General features: G+C 37.4%; 2 protein-coding genes across 2 annotated transcripts; both read left to right on the top strand.

Moving 5' to 3' along the window:
* The first annotated feature begins 1,217 nt into the window (after positions 1-1,217).
* Positions 1,218-3,957, top strand: LOC113666279 (putative skeletal organic matrix protein 5). The gene is made up of 5 exons (XM_027182042.2): positions 1,218-1,244; positions 1,370-1,484; positions 1,938-1,974; positions 2,623-2,749; positions 3,439-3,957. The coding sequence occupies exons 1-5, from the start codon at positions 1,218-1,220 to the stop codon at positions 3,955-3,957; spliced, it is 825 nt and encodes a 274-aa protein (XP_027037843.2).
* Positions 3,958-9,249: 5,292 nt separating this feature from the next.
* LOC113687069 (uncharacterized) lies at positions 9,250-16,497 on the top strand. The gene is made up of 6 exons (XM_089213168.1): positions 9,250-9,525; positions 11,927-12,219; positions 12,378-12,492; positions 12,945-12,981; positions 13,833-13,959; positions 14,599-16,497. The coding sequence occupies exons 1-6, from the start codon at positions 9,450-9,452 to the stop codon at positions 15,115-15,117; spliced, it is 1,167 nt and encodes a 388-aa protein (XP_089069294.1). The 5' UTR covers positions 9,250-9,449; the 3' UTR covers positions 15,118-16,497.
* Positions 16,498-17,029: the final 532 nt, after the last annotated feature.

The raw sequence follows: 17,029 nt of genomic DNA, 5'->3' as shown, positions 1-17,029 counted from the left end.
AAATGCTGTGAAAATAAGAACCGAATACTGACTCAAATCTCATATGCCTGGAAGTCTCACTGTTAACGGATGACTACCATAGTTCCTCGCGTAAATAATCGATCATGTTCGCTAATCTCTGTTTGATCTTCCTGTTATTACTCACAAACAACTGTTTTTCGGGTAAGATAACATATATCTCTAGTTGCTGTATCCACACATTAGCACGTCGAGAACGTCGAGAAGAATCCTCGATGACTACACCAGCCTCACAATCTTAATGGGTATTTCACACAATTAAATGATCTGCACGAGGTCAAACGCGTCAGTTTTAAAATTTCATATAATATTAGTTTTCAAGATAGAAATTATTTCCTTCATGGGACAGAGAAACCGTTTCACTTCAAATTAGCTTAACGCAGGTACAAAGATGTCAAGGTTCCAACTTATTTTGCCACCTAATGTTGGTCTTGCCCTCGAGCTAAAAAGAATCGTGTCTATAGGAAAGTAGATTTGGTGGGAAAAAAAAATTAAATATAATTAATCTCCATAGTGTGATTTCTTTAATATTTCGTAGCCAAATTTGACAAAACAGCAAAAACGTTTAAGGTAGCTTGTTTGACACGAGGTTTAAGATTGTACCTTCTCAAGCAAATTCGTAAATAGCACTTGATACCTTATGAGATTTTCGATAAAGGTTCTAAGGGGAAAGAGCTGGCTTATCCATCGCTAGCGATTGTTAAGCCCTAGCGGGGAAGCTTTCAATTGCCACCTGCTATATTGCAAAAAATTGAAGTGTTTTTTCCCTCCCCTTCTCTAAGATACTGCCAAAAAAGGACTGGATTGGAAATGTATATTATTTTAATTTTGATAGGGTACAAGAAGCCTTGCTCCGCTAAAGTGAAATCGAAAGTTATGTTGCCCTAGCGGAGTCTAAACTACGAAAAAGTAATTTTGTTGTTTTCACACCAGGGCTAAAAAGTTCAAAACAAGGATGGCTTCCCTTCGAGCACACATCTAGACAGTGCCAGTTTTTTCAAGAAGAGTTCCACTATCTGAACGTAGCTCGAATTGGAGTATTTACTTTGCACAACCTGTTTGATTGCACATTTAAATGCTTAAGAAATGCTTTGTGCCTTTCGATTAATGTGGCCGCCTCCAAAGGAGCAAATGGAAAGCTTTGGTGCGAGTTGCTATCTTCAGATAAATACAGAGACGCTGAGAGCTACAACAAAAACATGAGTTGGCATCATTTGTCTATTCAGGTATAGTAGAACTCTTTCTAATGCAGTTGCATTCGATGATTTTCAAGAGATAAGCATCATTCATTACAGTGACTGTTCAAAGCATCCAACGGTCCAAGCAATCAAGATTTGTTTACTAATTTCAGCTTCCTTGTTCTTCTTCGCCATGCCAAAACGGAGGAACCTGCACACCGAGTTCCGAATACAATTCTTACAAATGTCGATGTGAACAAGGATTCGTGGGAGAATATTGTGAGAAAGGTAATTGTATGTCTTTCTTTCTCTCAGTAAGTATATTTAGTGTCAGCTGTGGCTAAAAATTAACTATTGCTTGTCATTGTAATTGTCTTAGTTATTATTTGGTGTACTTGCCCCCGGACCATCCATTCCGATTTTATGAGAAAGTTCCACAAGTGTCGCCACAAATTGCAACAATCAGGTTTATTAGTGAGTGCTATAGACAGCTTTTTTAATAAAAAGTGAGACAGGTGAGACTAGGTGTGACATTTTAATTACTAAAGTGTGACATGACGATCGATGAGAAAGCCAACCACCACGTGTAAGAAGTACTTTTTAAGTGTGTGGTCTCTGTATTCAAAGGCTATACGCCAGGCCACAATCTTCTAAGCTTACTAAATTGAGAAAAAACAAAGACAGAAAGATTTAAAGCGGCTTGATTAGGAGCAATAAATAATTCTCCCTTTTTTCCTTAAGCCATACATTCGTGCAAGGATCTGCATGATTTCTACAGGTTAGTTTCTTTCCTTACATGTTTTTGTGACTTCAGCCAAAACACTATCACCAGGCAAAACATTTTATAAAACTGCTATTGTTTCTCCATAAAAATGACCTCAGAATTTCTACTAAAGCACTTCCCCCTTCCCTCCTGTGAACAAAGCTTTGTGTTAGTGATCATGACATAATCCAGCATGTGCTCCTCACTCTTGCGTATGCTCAGCTTGGAAGGCACATGCAACAACGAATATAAACCATTTTTGTAAGAAATGTGAGATAAACACGGTATCCTTTTTCATTAAATCCATGCTCTCCTTCCCTTGTAGCAGTGTAATATAACTAAGCGAGTTGCGAGGCTGTACCATGATTGCCAAACGCAAGTGGTCTTTTTGAGTGAAATCTAGTAATTAACACGAGACATGAAGTCACTTTCTGTCCCAGGTCCCTCCGGAAGAGTTCTAGAGGAATAGACAATGCGCATGATAGGTCAGGATCCAGAGTATTGAGGTGAGAAGAAATTAAGGCTGACAATTTATCAACACACAAAATATCTTTGCAGTAGTAACAAAACAATCCCGTTAACTCTTTTTCATACTTTGGACTACATTAACTTAATACATTGTAGCGATTAAATCATTTGATGCGTCATTGTTAATGTCAATAGGTCTGACGTCAGTCAACTGGTCACTCTTCGTTTGGACTCCAAACCAGTCTCTGTTCTCTGTCACTTGGGGAATTTTGGATGTGGAAATGGAGAATGGACGCCAGTTATGAAGATTGACGGCGCAAAGGTGCAATTTGGTCACATTTCAGTTTCTTTTCTGCATATAATTGTTAGAGCCGATTTAAAGCACTGCCATAAATCTTACGGTGTTATAAAAGTATTCAGCTTGACGACCAAAATATTAACTTCTGACAGACCGAGCGCAAGGGCCCTACAGGGGAATATTGGCCCGAGATCGTGCAAGGTTATTTAGAAGTTTGTGATATGGCACTCGGACAAACTTTTTTTTATTTTAAATCTGCTGTCTTTTGCGAACAGCGGTCCGTATGACAAACTCCCGACGAACTGATGAACCGATCAGAACGCTCTGATTTGCTTCAAGATTACCTTGCCACATAAAGATAATTTATAAAGACTTCAAAAAAACTAATGTATCTATCAAAGACAAAAACGGACTAGCAGCTTCCATTTTTAGTATATTTTAATAAGTTTAAAAAAAAATTACCGCAGGCTTGAAAGTTAAGACAGGCTGGTTTTAAATGGTTTTATTTGTCTGACCATAAATCTAGCAATACCAGCATGATGATGGTTGCGAAGATCGTATGCATAACAATAGATAGGATTATCAGAGTAATTATTAGGATGCATCAGATCTGCAATCAATAACTTTCCTTTGAGCGAGAAATTACGTTAATTGAGTATTTCTGATCTAAGGATTATTAGGAGAGAAATGAAGGAATGATTAATTGTTTTTAGACAACCTTTCATTATGATGCGAGTTATTGGAGTGATTATGAAGAATACAACCTTCCCGGGGGAAAGACTGGATTTGATAAACAGGAAACGAAGCTGCCCACCTACTGGAACACGTCCTTTTCCAAGATCTGTCTCGGTATGAAAATCGGACAACATATTCAGTTCATTGTCATCAACAAGCAGGCTCACTCTCTGTACTCACTGATCGCTAATGAGCATTACCGTTCCACCTCACTGGGTCGTGGCACGTGGAAGAAGCTGATTGGTTCGCAGGCCTCTTTACAGCACAACTGCAACAAGGAAGGGTTCAATGTCGTTTGTAATCAGGAGGAAAATTCTAGAGCAAGAATTGGTATCGTTAGCAACAATGAGAACGATTGTCACTCGTGTGACTCAAGGATTGGATTTGGCGCAAGAGGGAAGCACGACAACTCTAACACGTGTGGTAACGAAGCCATGTACTCCACAGATAATGGAGATAAACATATTAAAGCCATGGGATACATCTTGGTACAATGAAAAAGAAATCTTTCACATAATACCAATAATCTATTGTATCGATGAGATGACGATTTCTCGAATTGTGAGGTTGCCCTCTTGGATTTGGACTTGTGTCAGTATATAACAGGAGTTTTACCCTGGATCAATCTTCATTGAGCAATTTCTGCCCATCTTGAGAAAATCTGAGATTCTTTTGTATAACACACATCTTTTATTGTCACAGAAATCTCAGTTGAAAGTTTAAATTATGATGATCTGTTGTCAACCACGGGTGCGAGACCGTACCTGAATTTCTAATATCATTCAAAAATATAACTTGGCGCACATGTAACTTAGCAGGTAGAGGTAGAGGAGTCACATATCAGCAGATAAATAGCTGTAGATGTAAAGTTAACTCATAAGCCCAGAATGAGACTGGGCTGGAAAGTTACCTGATAATTTTCCCAGAGGCACTGAAAAGACTTGCCGCTTGAATGTAACACTTCTCCTCAATTTAAGACCCGGTGTGTCCTTTGCTACATCTCCTGTTTCCGTTGAACTTAGCGACGAGCTTATTTGACTCACGTTATACTAACCAGATGGAGACGGGAAATCGTTTGTGCCTTTATCTGGTTATTGGTGTTACTGGGAAACACAAAAACATATTCCTGTTTAGTTAGATTTCCACATTCCAAAACAATTTTAAAAAACTTGTCTTTAGTTGCAAGCAAAGATATTAAAACTAACTTTCAAGAGGACCACACTACAGTCGTGCATCCATCATTTGTACTTAATCTGTACGCGAAATGATTTCAGTGCCTCTTATTTCTTGCATGTTCAGTACATGAAAGGTAATAATTCCCTTATTGCTACAACGATATTTCAAGTTTTCTATGTTTAAGTTACCGTAAATAAAGTGCGCAAAAGACCGTTACTACGGAAATTTATTCTGGCAAACAGGAGAGCTGTGATTGAGGTGAAATGATTTATATCTTTGCCGTTACAAGTAAAACCAATGTGCAAGCTAAATTATCCTGATGTAATTACGAAGAAATCTACTTGTGTAATGTGCTACAATTTCGATTTTGTTATGGTCTCATAATACAATTTAGTTACTTGATATGATAATTCCGTCAGACATAATAAACTTATCAAAAATTTCGAGATATCAAACCAAAAACAGATAAATTGAGCTTTAAATGTTAATACCTTTTCCTGTGCCATTATATCTAGCAGTTCATGGCCGAAAGCGGAGTGAATATTGTTGAATAATCCCCGAGATGAGGTCGGGGGGATTTTTCAACAGTATTCACTGAGCCTGAGGAAAATGATTGTGGTAATTATCAAGCATTGCGCATATTTTGTTCTAATTGCGGTGATTACTCGTGTGAAGATGGGCGAGGAGTTTTAATTAGTAGGTTTATTTCATTCAGTCAGCAACTGAAACTTGATATCTTTCCTTGGAAAAGTGTTCCAACAAACTCAGTACCTGTTGCTCTTCGCAATTATGTTTTCTTCCTACGCGTTTATCACTTCCTCTGAAATATTGACAAACATGAGGCAACCAGTTTGAAATGAGCGCCCCTGCCCCTCGCGCGAGGCGATTCTTGCGAGATATGACGCAATCCTCTATCGGCTGCGCCTCGTGCAGCTCTTACGCTTCTCCGTGCTCTCCGGTTGAAAATAAAATAAATTTCTATTCTGTTAATCTAATATTGGTCACTTATTACAAAAATGTAATAAGAAAAGCTTCAAGTCAGTACTTGTTGTGAAGAATATGTATCAGTCGCATTTCCACGCACCTTCATGGAGCACCTGTTTCGAACCAAACTTTGTTTCGATAAAGTTTTGCATCGTGTGCTGAAATGTTTAATATCATTTATTCCATTTATTTTTCTTTGAAGAAGCCATGCCGAATATTAGAATTCCTTGTTTATTGCTTAATACGTTGCTAAAACAGCCCTGTTGATAGAAACAAATTAGGTACTTCCTGCTAGGGAAGGGTTCCCTGTAAAAGTTCCCTCCTGAAGAGATAGGCCATGATTTCGAACTCAGTGTATACCACGGTACCTATCGGAGTAATAAATTGAGTTTCGAGCCGAGATAGCTAACGTGAAATTAAGAGCGAGGGAAACTCCAGCTTTGTTGCGAGTGATTTGTTTAGCCGATCACTCTTATTTCCTTCGGCCTTAAACCGATTTCAACAAACAAATTCTACTTTCAACATGAGACATCCACTTTATGTTCGAAGAAAAGCTGCTCTTAAGCCTTGAGAGTATTTAAGTAAACGCTGGATTTTTGATGATCTTTAATATTCTATAAGAAAGCTCTGGTACCAAGCGAAACTAGTATCCAGTCTCACTGGCGCACTATTTCAATAAGAGATAGTCCTCTGTCAGCATATGTCTAATATCCGAAAGGTAGAAAAACAGGAAACGACGAGGACGACGCCAGAAGAAGAAGAAGTTTTAGAAACGCATTTTCTGTTTGTCTTTTAATACTTTCCTATATGTTTAAGTAAGAAAAGTTTCCAACTTGCCGAATAAAAACCCATAGGATGAGAGAGTGCCCTCCGAATCACAAGGAAAAGCTAAACATTAGCCGACGCCGGGAATCTGAGTGATATGTTTGCTTTACAAATTCGACGCAAATAAAAAAAGCTGGAGAGGGGAAACGGAATTAAGGGAAGAAATTGCCTCATGTTAAGAGATAAACGATTCAAATTAAAGACGTTGCGATCACTCCAAGTGAAATCACAGATCAATTCCCTGGAAAATAAATATTTGTAGACATATCTTTTAAAAGTTTAGTAGGCGGGAAAAGCAATGATAAACAGCTTAATGTAAAGAAACTAAAAGCAATTCGTCATCTCCAAATTTCTCGCCCATTTTCAGCCATTTTGAACACATTATTCTATACAGAATGTTTAATGTAACAAATTATTAACGTTTTTAACCTAGAGAGGTCTAGATTCAACTCCAGTGACGTAACTGGAGTTCAGACTTGAAAATAAAAGGTCAAAAGCAAATTAATAAACAAATAAATCAAACAAAAGCAAAAATACTTGTATAGCGGACGTTCAGTTTCAATTCACCTGCTTAAGACAAGAGGCCTATCCAGACCATATATATGAGTTAAGGTCTCCTAACGGTATCAGTGATTTGTTTGTATCGATAAGTAATGCAAACGAAAGATGAGATTATGGCTTTTAAGGCTAAAGATTAAAATTTTAACTCTCTTCCTTGTGATTAGAAGAAGAACTTTTTTGTGTAACATTTTTTATGACTAACGCCTGGTTGAAATTGGATACTTTTGAGTGATACTGTCCAGTTTGTTTGGAGGTCGGCGGTAACGTGGAGGTTGGTAATTAAGCAAAGCAAACGTCTTTAGTCTATTGCACGTTCGCGCGCGCTTCAATAAAAAAAACTGTGAAAAATTTTGACATTTACAGAATTTTTATTCTCAAAGCTTTCCAGTTTATAGTTTAATCCGTGGTTTCTTCTAAGGTTGCGCGCGTAGGACGATTTTCTTGAAGGTACCCTAATTTGTTGACAGTAGCCTTGAGGTAGTGCCTCAGTTTTGCACTGTACATCTTGTACTACGCATGAAAATCACGTTATCAAGGGAATGAGCGCTTGCTAGCATTTAGAGAACACGCTATTTTTTTTCAATCCATGAACCAGATAAAGAGGTAAGATGGTCCTAAGCTCTTGAGCGAGCACGGTGGCTGTATTCTGTTCGCTTTAGTTTGGTGTACAGTTCATCCACTTAAACTGGGCAAATTAAAAAAAAAATTAATAAGTTATTCGAAGCGAAAAAAGATAAAGCTAAAAGGCGTGTTTTTGAAAGGAACGACTCGAGAAAGGCTTTAAGTTTATGTCGTTTAAATTCGCGTGATTTTCTCACAAATTATACATCGAATTGCTTCATACACTCGAGACTTTCTACCTATCAAGTTTTATTCAATGTTTACTTAAAAAATCCTTGCTTCCAGCGGCAGCAAAATGTACCGTGAGCCAATAAAATGACGCGCGTGATCATGATTAGTGCCAATACAGATGTTTTAAGTTTGGCCCATTATATCTCCTAAACAAGCTCGGTGACCTGTCTCTTTTATTGTGTTTTTCGAAACAGAGATTGGTAGAGAGAATTTAAGGAAAGTCCAAAAAAATATTCGATAACTTTTGTCTCTGAGGAATCACCTTAAATCTTAGTGATTCTAAAATTGATTAATTATTTTTGATCATTGCGTAAGTCTGTTCTCATCGCACCAGCATGTATTTGCGGGGTAGTAAAATTTCAAACACTTGGTCCTATTCTCCGTAGCTTGAAAGAGATGTTTGTCTTATCAGTAAACAGATCAAACTACGAATTCCCACAAGTAAAACTGTTTGAAAACTTTTTACCACTCGTTATTTCCGACTCGTTGTAAAAATATCTCATTAAAGTAGTCAAAGGTTGAATGGTTGTCACTCGTGAATAATTGATAACATTACAAACAGAAAAAAAACTAGCTTTACATGAAAAGCGATAAAAATTTCTTTACTTTTTCGTAAAGAACCCCTATCTAAAAGATCGAAGGCAAATTTAAGGCCTAGTAGACTTAAAGTCCTTGTCATTCGGTAGAAAAGTGACCATTGAGTGAGCGATAAATACTAAAGAGCACAGTTAGTACGTTTTGAAAAAATTTAGCCTAGACATCGAGGATAATTTTTTAATCGGGTTTTCGTTTTTCCTTTTTTTCACCAGTTAGCTGTTTGCCTATCTCGTCTAATACGAATACTTAAAAGGGTTTACCACTTAGTATAAAATGTTCATTGAAAATACAATGAAAGGTTGTGTCTTTGAAAAGAAGAAAGAAAACAAGAATCAGAACAAGAAGGGAATTGAGAGAACATTTCACAGAGTTTAGAGAGTTGCTTTTGTTACCTACGCTGTGATCAAAACAGGTGCTGAATGGACGTCACGTTTTGTAAATGAAGCCTTTATCCTAATATTTGCACAACTGACTTCGTGTATCCTTCTAGTTGGATTGATTTGAGTCGCATGAACCCGTACAGTAGATTGCAGTTAAACCTCCTGTCAAATGTTTGCGCCACGCGTCTGTGCTTACTGTAAAAATAACAAAAATGATATGGGGATAAATTATTAAAAGTAGAACCTTCAAACGCTAAGGGTAACTTTCTTAAGATGCGCACACTGAACCATTTGTTATGTCTGGTTCTTTTTTTTTTTTTTTCACAATTGTTAACCAATTGTTAACCTCCCCCCCACCTCCCCCTGTTGTCTCATGCAGATTGACACAGGAGGTTAATTGTGCCATTCAATTGCAGAATTCCTTAGATAAATCGTATAATGAGGCAGTTCTTTGCTTGAAATAGTCAGCCATTGTTTCGTTATCGAACCCTAGCAAGATCAACAATTTGTTTAAGAATATCACTTTGATGCCAATTGTTGAAGGCCAAACTACTTGCAAATAATCTTACACAATTTGAAAAGCTAAACTTCACTGGGCGCGTTAACGTTCCGTCATGTATCCTGATTTCAAGCGCCACCTCATTTTGCTTTCCTTGTCATCGATCTTTAATGCAGCCCAATGTTCCTCGGGTGAGTATTTTCGTTATTTACTTCTGCTATTCAAGGTTTCTCCGTCTCGCTACTAAAAGATAACATACGTTGCAATCTAAATGGGCGTAACAACTGTTCAGGAAAAGCATTTAGAATGACATTTTTTTTTACGTTTGCAAATAATTCTTACTTTTCAACCCCATTATTCCGTTTAGCAGAAAGAAATTTGTATCGCCTACAATCGGTAGAAGTGTTGTTAAAGCTAATTAGATTTACCTTAAATACTCTAAGTTTAAACGAAAGCTTCATAAAAGGGTATGTTTGGAGGAGATTTGCCTCACTTCAAGCATTTACATCAGGCACCTGCTCGGAGAGTAACTGCTCCACTTAATTTTAACGTGTCTCATTCTCGTTCTCGTTTTAAGACCGACAGAGGTGAAATTACTGGGTTAGATTAATTTCGTATTACTTTTTTTCAAGGTTTAAGCGCGCGTAATAACAAACGAGGCACTTTCTGCACATACTCTTCACAAAAACCCCTTAAGGCCGTTTACTTTGGACTAAATTTATTCAGAAATTTAGCCTTTGGCACCAGAATTATTCAGTTGAGCGACAGAGAGTAACATTCTAACTTGCAAAACGCAGGCGGGTATATTTAAATTAAATCCATAAACACTGTAAAATATAAGCCAAATACATCATGAATCGAGTGAAATATCACTGTTGGCTCATAGCATCTGTTTCGTTATGAAATTTTATTATGGAGGTAGTTCACCTGGAGGCGATTTGTTTTTTCGTACCTGTGCTATGAGAGGATTAAAAAAAATGTAAAATGATAGTTGGGAGAACGACGTGAACTGGAAAATCAACATAACTGTCGGAGTTGTAGGACAATTCCAGACAAAAATCTAATACTTTCAAGATATATGAAAAACGTTTTTCAGTTCCGAAAGTCATTGATGTTGATCAAATTTCCAACCGAGGGGAATAAGTAAACCATAAGTAATAAACAAGAAACCATTTATGTACTGATGAGAGCAATCGAAGGAATATTTCGGCTTTATAGTGGCTAATAAAATATAGCTTAACGAAATATTTGCTCTCTTCCAATTCGATCGTAAATAATCGCTTTTCGGATTCAAAACTAATTGAAGTCATCAGAATTCTCTCAGAATTAAACATACACAAAATGCTATCAATTATTTAATGCTCTGGCAGCTCATTGCAAGCAATTATTTCAGTGCATTGTTTTGCATTACCCGACCTAAGTTACTCTTAGCAAGTCAAGGGCCAAATTGCGAAATGTTTGATGATCGCGTGCTACTTATTGAAAAAACAGTTTGTTGCTTTCAAAAATTGTAATCTCTGTTTCTACCTTACATGCCTTCATATTGTTTTTGAAGCCTAAGCCACATATAATTGGCAACGTTGTGATGAATGTCGGACGCATTTGGGTATTAAGTAACTCGTTGGAAAATATGACCTTCACCAGACTTCTCTTATTCTTCACCCTATCTTTTCATCGATGTTTGATGATTAAGGACTAACTTCTGAAACAGCATATGCCAAATGGTCACTTCAGAACAGAACAGAAAAATTTAGACTTCGGGCTTTATTAAAATTTTTAATAGATACATACATCTCTAATCCGTTGGCATTTTTTCCATCTATTCTTTGTTTTTATTAGTTTTGTTTTTACTTCATCAAAGTATTAATTTTGCATCCTAATTAGAGATATTTCTACATCGAGTTTTCAAAAATTCTAGAAGTAGACAAATTCAAAAACTTTCATCGGGTTCATGCACTCAATTTGTTTATGACAACTTTTCCTAGACCTAGAACTTTAAATTCGTTTGAAGCAGGAACATCAATGTGTACTGGCTTATCGCTTAAGTTCTCTAAAATTGCCTTTTACGAGAACTTCCACACTGGATACGCAGGTGACACTATCCTGCACATACTTCAATAATTTTAAATTGCTACACCTTGCATACTGAGTATGAGGATCAACAATGTCCAAAGAGTCGTGTGGGTAAATAGAGACTGGCCAAGGAAAAAAAGTTCTATAACAACACGAAGCTTTACGTCATGCTGATTCTTGCAGTTTGCAGGATGCGCGTCTCAAATAAACGGTAGCTCGCTGATGGAGTTTAGTGCGGAATATCGAAAGGTTTGAAGTTCCATTCTAAATGAGAATTTAGAATGATTTCCTTTGCCCTACGCTGGTGCCTGGCATATATAAACAAGCGTTTAGTTAAACAGTTGTAAGGCCAAAAAACTTTCAGGGAATCCTGCTTATTGACGAACAAAGGCTTCAATTTGTAGCTTTTATGTTAAGGTACAATTTAAGCAAGATGTCATAGTTCAGCGAAATTGAACTAGCAAAGAGCTATTCATGATTAATGACTAAAAACACATATCCTCACTGTTTTTACTTCAGACATAAGAGCCTTGGAAGGAAATAACTTCCCTTCTGAAAAGACATTGAAACAGCGTCTGTTTTCAAAAGATGAGCTCCATCATCTGAACGTAACTCGAGTTGGAAAATTGACTGTGTCCGACCTGTTAGATTGCACAGTTGAATGTTTAAAAAATGCTTTGTGCCTTTCAATAAACATGGCGGCCTTCAAAGGAGCAGAGGGGAAGCTTTGGTGTGAATTGCTGTCTTCTGATAAGTACAGAGACATCAAGAACTACAAAGAAAACATGAGTTCGCATCATTTCTCTATTCTGGTAATAACTTTTTCAAAGTGTTCGAATTTGAACGTTAACAGTAGAGTGCGTTTTTGATTGAGTGTCGTTCTTTGCAGTGCTTTTCGGCTTCATTTATCAAACTTCTGTTCAAACATTCCCCGGTTTAAGATAACAACATGTTTCTTTTCTTATTTTAGTCTCCTTGTTCGTCCTGGCCGTGTCAAAAGGGAAGAATCTGCGTGCCAAATTACGAATACAACTCTTACCAATGTCTCTGTGAACCAGGTTTTATGGGAGAATTTTGTGAGAAAGGTTATGTGCCATTATTCTTCGGCCTATTCATAAAGATAACCTGTTGCTAAGACCTTGTTCTGGAAAAACTTTTCATTTTTTCATCATGTGGTTCTCCTATTTTTTTCATGTGCCCTGTGTCGAGACTGTATAAATGGATACCAGCACTATGTAGTTATTTGTATTTAAGTCGTACAGTACTTCTTTGAGTTTACCAAATGGTAAGAAATCAGCAAAAAATAAAGTAAGAATACTCGAATGAAAAAAGTGACTCTCCGTCAAAATCTTGGCCGAGCCGTCAATGCATGTCACAATTTCATCAAGGCTTAAAAAGCTGGTACATTTCCTACACAGAAATATGAACGCAACAAATACACAAAATGCATTCAACTACGAGGAAATTAGGCTTAAGATATCCTAAGTAAGGAAAATTGAAACATACATGAAATAAATATGTCATTTCTATCTCTTAGCTATTACGTCTTGCAAGGCGCTCTATGACTTCAAAAGGTAAGTTATAGGCCATACTGAAAGAATTAGCAGCAAACACAGCGGTCAACCACTACACATGCAAGAGAGTTTGAAGATGCATGTTAACAGGAATTTCTGAACGCGTGTGGCGTATTGTGAGATATCCCAACTGTTTTAACGCGGACGCTTCGTTTCGGTGATAAAGGATGATGATAGAACCTTCCCTCTACCCTTGCTGCACAGTCTCCTTTCCGCTTTAAACATAGACCAGTGATCGTCACAAATATTTTGTGTGGCTCTGGTTCTTCCTTTTTTCACATATTTTCCTCGGTGTTTACCGGCACCTCCACCATGAACACAACAGAGAATAAGTTCAGCCAGCACGGCCAAGTTTACGGAAGACTTCATCAACCCACCGTGCAAAGTGAAAAAAAAACCAAAAAAAAAAAAAAGAAAAAAAGAAAAAAAAGCACGAGAGTGTAAACTAACACGTAGTGGGTTAAGTCCAGAACAACAATGTGTGTAGGTCTCGGCCCTAGAAACTTCGAACTTTCCTGTATTAAACTGCGAAAACTACGTCTTACTTTGATTCTCTTTGTTTACAATATCAAATTATCCTTCATAGTGCGCATGTGCAACATTTACGAAGGCACTTTCCGTCCCAGGTCCCTTCTGAAGGCGTTCTAGAGGGATAGACAGAGCGTATAATAGGTCAGGATCCAGAGTATTGGGGCGAGAAGGAAAAAGGCTGATAATTTATCAACACCCAAAATATCTTTGCAGTAGTAAACAAACAATCCCATTAACTTTTTTTTTTCTTTTCTAGACTGCATTAACTTAATACAATGTGAAGATTAAATCATTTGATGCGTCATTGTTAATGTCAATAGGTCTAATGTCAGTCAGCTTGTCACCCTCCGTTTGGACTCCCAACCAGTCCCTGTTCTCTGTCACATGGGAGATTTTGGATGTGGAGATGGAGGATGGACGCCAGTTATGAAGATTGACGGCACAAAGGTGCAATTTGGTCACGTTTCAGTTTCTTTTGTGTATATAATAATTAGAGCCGATTTATAGTGCTGCCATAAATCTTAGAGTGTTATAAAAGTGTTAGCTTGATGGCGAGAATATTACCTTATAACTAACCGAGCGCAAGGGGCCTACGAAGGAATACTGGCGAGGTTAATAAGTAGATTATTACATGGCACTCGGTCAAACTTTTTTTATTTTGAATCTTCCGTCTTTTGCGAACAATCATATGGGGAACATTATATGGCAAGACTACCTTGCCATAAAATGATAATCAATAAAGACTGCAAAAAACCAACATATCTATCAAAGACAAAAAAACAGACTAACAGCTTCCATTTTTCCTATATTGTGATAAGTTTAAAAAAAAAATTATCGCAGACTTGAAGGTTGAGACAGGCTGGCTTTAAATGGTTTTATTTGCCTGGTCATAAATCCAACAATACCAGCATGATGATGGTTATGACGATCATATGTATAACAATCGATAGGATTATTAGAGTAATTATTATGATACATCAGATTTACAAGCTATAACTTTTCTTTGAGCGACAAATTACGTTAATTGAGTATTTTTGATCGAACGATTCTTAGGAGAGAAATGAAGGAATGATTAATTCTTTTTAGACAACCTTTCACTATAATGCGGGTTACTGGAGTAATTATGAAGAATACAACCTTCCCGGGGGAAAGACTGAATTTGATAAACAGGAAACAAAGCTGCCCACCTACTGGAACACGTCCTTCTCCAAGATCTGCCTCGGTATGAAAATCGAACAAAAGCTTCAGTTCATTGTCATCAACAAGCAAGCTCACTCTCTGTACTCACTGATCGCTGATGAGCATTACCGTTCCACCTCACTGGGTCGTGGCACATGGAAGAAGCTGATTGGTTCGCAGGCCTCTTTACAGCACAACTGCAACAGGGAAGGGTTCAATGTCCTTTGTGGTAATAAGATAAATTCTAAAGCAAGAATTGGTATCGTTGCCAACAACGAGAACGATTGTCACTCGTGTGACTCAAGGATTGGATTTGGCACAGGAGGGGCGCTAGACAACTCTAACACGTGTGGTAACGAAGCCGTGTACGCCACAGATAATGGAGATAAACATATTAAAGCCATGGGATACATCTTGGTACAATGAGGAAGAAATCTTTCATATAATACCAATAATCTTTTGGATCGACGAGATGAATATTTCTCGAATAATGAGGTTGCTCTCCTGGATTTGGACTTGTGTCAGTAAATAACAGTAGCTTTACCCTAAGTCAATCTTCACGGAGTAATTTCTGCCGATCTTTAGAAAATTTGGGATACAAAGATTCTTTTGTAGAACACAAAATCTTAATTGAAAGTTAAAATTATGATGATTTGTTGTCAACCACGGGTACGAGATGGTATCTGAATTCCTATTATCATTCAAAAATATAAAATGGCGCACATGTAACTTCGCTGGTAGAGATGGAGGAGTCACACATTAGCAGATAAATAGCTGTAGATGTAAGGTTAACTCATAAGCCCAGAATGAGACTGGGCTGGAAAATTACCTGATAATTTTCCCAGAAGCACTGAAAAGACTTGCTGCTTGAATGTAACACTTCTCCTCAATTTAAGACCCGGTGTGTCCTTTACTACATCACCTGTTTCCGTTGAACTTAGCGACGAGCTTATTTGACTCATGTTATACCAACCAGATGGAGACGGGAAATCGTTTGTGCCTTTATCTGGTTATTGGTGTTACTGGGAAACACAAAAATATATTCTCTGTTTAGTTAGATTTCCATATTCCAAAACAATTTAAAAAAACTTTTGTCTTTTAGTTGCAAGCAAAGATATTAAAACTAACTTTCAAGAGGAACCTTTAGACCACATTATAGCCATGCATTCATCATTTGTACTTAATCTGTACGCGAAATGATTTCAGTGTCTCTTATTTCTTGCATGTTCAGTACATGAAAGGTAATAATTCCCTTATTGCCACAACGATATTTCAAGTTTTCTATGTTTAAGTTACCGTAAATAAAGTGAGCAAAAGACCTTTACTACGGAAATTTTATTCTGGCAAACAGGAGAGCTGTAATTGAGGTGAAATGATTTATATCCTTGCCGTTACAAGTAAAACCAATGTGCAAGCTAAATTATCCTGATGTGATTACGAAGAGACCTACTTGTGTAATGTACTACAATTTCGATTTTGTTATGGTCTTATAATACAATTTAGTTACTTGATATGATAATTCCGTCAGAAATAAACTTATCAAAAATTTCCAGATATCAAACCAAAAACAGATAAATTGAGCTTCAAATGTTAATACCTTTTTTCCTGTACCATTATATCTAGCAGTTCTTAGCCGAAAGCGGAGTGAATATTGTTGAATAATCCCCGTGACGAGGTTGAGGGGATTTTTCAACAGTATTCACAGAGCCTGAGGAATGTGATTGTCTTAATATAATTGTTCAGGTGCTTTCGAATTCTGCTGTAAATTCTTTAAATAAAGAAAGCATTGCGCATATTTTGTTCAAATTGCGGTGATTACTCGTGTAAAGATGGGCGAGAAGTTTTAATTAGTAGGTTTATTTCATTCAATCCGCAACTGAAACTTGATATCTCTCCTCGGAAAAATGTTCCATCAAACTCAGTAGCTGTTGCTCTTCGCAATTGAGTCTTCTTCCTAAGCGTTTATCACTTCCTCTGAAACATTAGAGTGATTTAGCAAGAGGACGGGAACGTCATTTCAGAACGGGAAAGCGCGCGGATAGTCTGGACACGACTCTATTTCGTCTTCTGGTGTTAGCGTTGCTGTTCTCCCCAACAAGTTCAGGACGTCATTACGCTGGTTTTCCCGTCGCGATCAAAACGCCTGGGATTTGCGCTTATAAACGAGATAATGCTGTTTGGAATTATTTCAGAACTCATTTCCAGGATAACCTGGTCCCTTCCTTTGGTTTATTCGGTGTATTTTGGGAAAATTTACCGCTTCATTTATGCTAAATTTCCGAAAGGAAACATAATCGTTGGCAAACGCTGGATCCAAGATTTTAGGGCTCAGCACACT

The sequence above is a fragment of the Pocillopora damicornis genome, chromosome 7 (assembly GCF_964200805.1).
Source record: "Pocillopora damicornis chromosome 7, jaPocDami1.2, whole genome shotgun sequence".
Classification (NCBI taxonomy): domain Eukaryota; kingdom Metazoa; phylum Cnidaria; class Anthozoa; order Scleractinia; family Pocilloporidae; genus Pocillopora; species Pocillopora damicornis.
Note: the sequence above shows the minus strand (reverse complement) of the source record. Positions and strands in the feature narration are given on the sequence as shown.

Bases quoted from the DNA above. Each gene is read 5' to 3' on its own strand.
- LOC113666279 (XM_027182042.2), top strand. From the start codon at position 1,218: ATGAGTTGGCATCATTTGTCTATTCAG. The intron at 1,245-1,369 runs GTATAGTAGAAC...TACTAATTTCAG, and splicing joins GGCATCATTTGTCTATTCAG to CTTCCTTGTTCTTCTTCGCC. The intron at 1,975-2,622 runs GTTAGTTTCTTT...TAATGTCAATAG, and splicing joins GATCTGCATGATTTCTACAG to GTCTGACGTCAGTCAACTGG.
- LOC113687069 (XM_089213168.1), top strand. From the start codon at position 9,450: ATGTATCCTGATTTCAAGCGCCACCTCATTTTGCTTTCCTTGTCATCG. The intron at 12,220-12,377 runs GTAATAACTTTT...TTCTTATTTTAG, and splicing joins CGCATCATTTCTCTATTCTG to TCTCCTTGTTCGTCCTGGCC. The intron at 12,493-12,944 runs GTTATGTGCCAT...TCTATCTCTTAG, and splicing joins GGGAGAATTTTGTGAGAAAG to CTATTACGTCTTGCAAGGCG.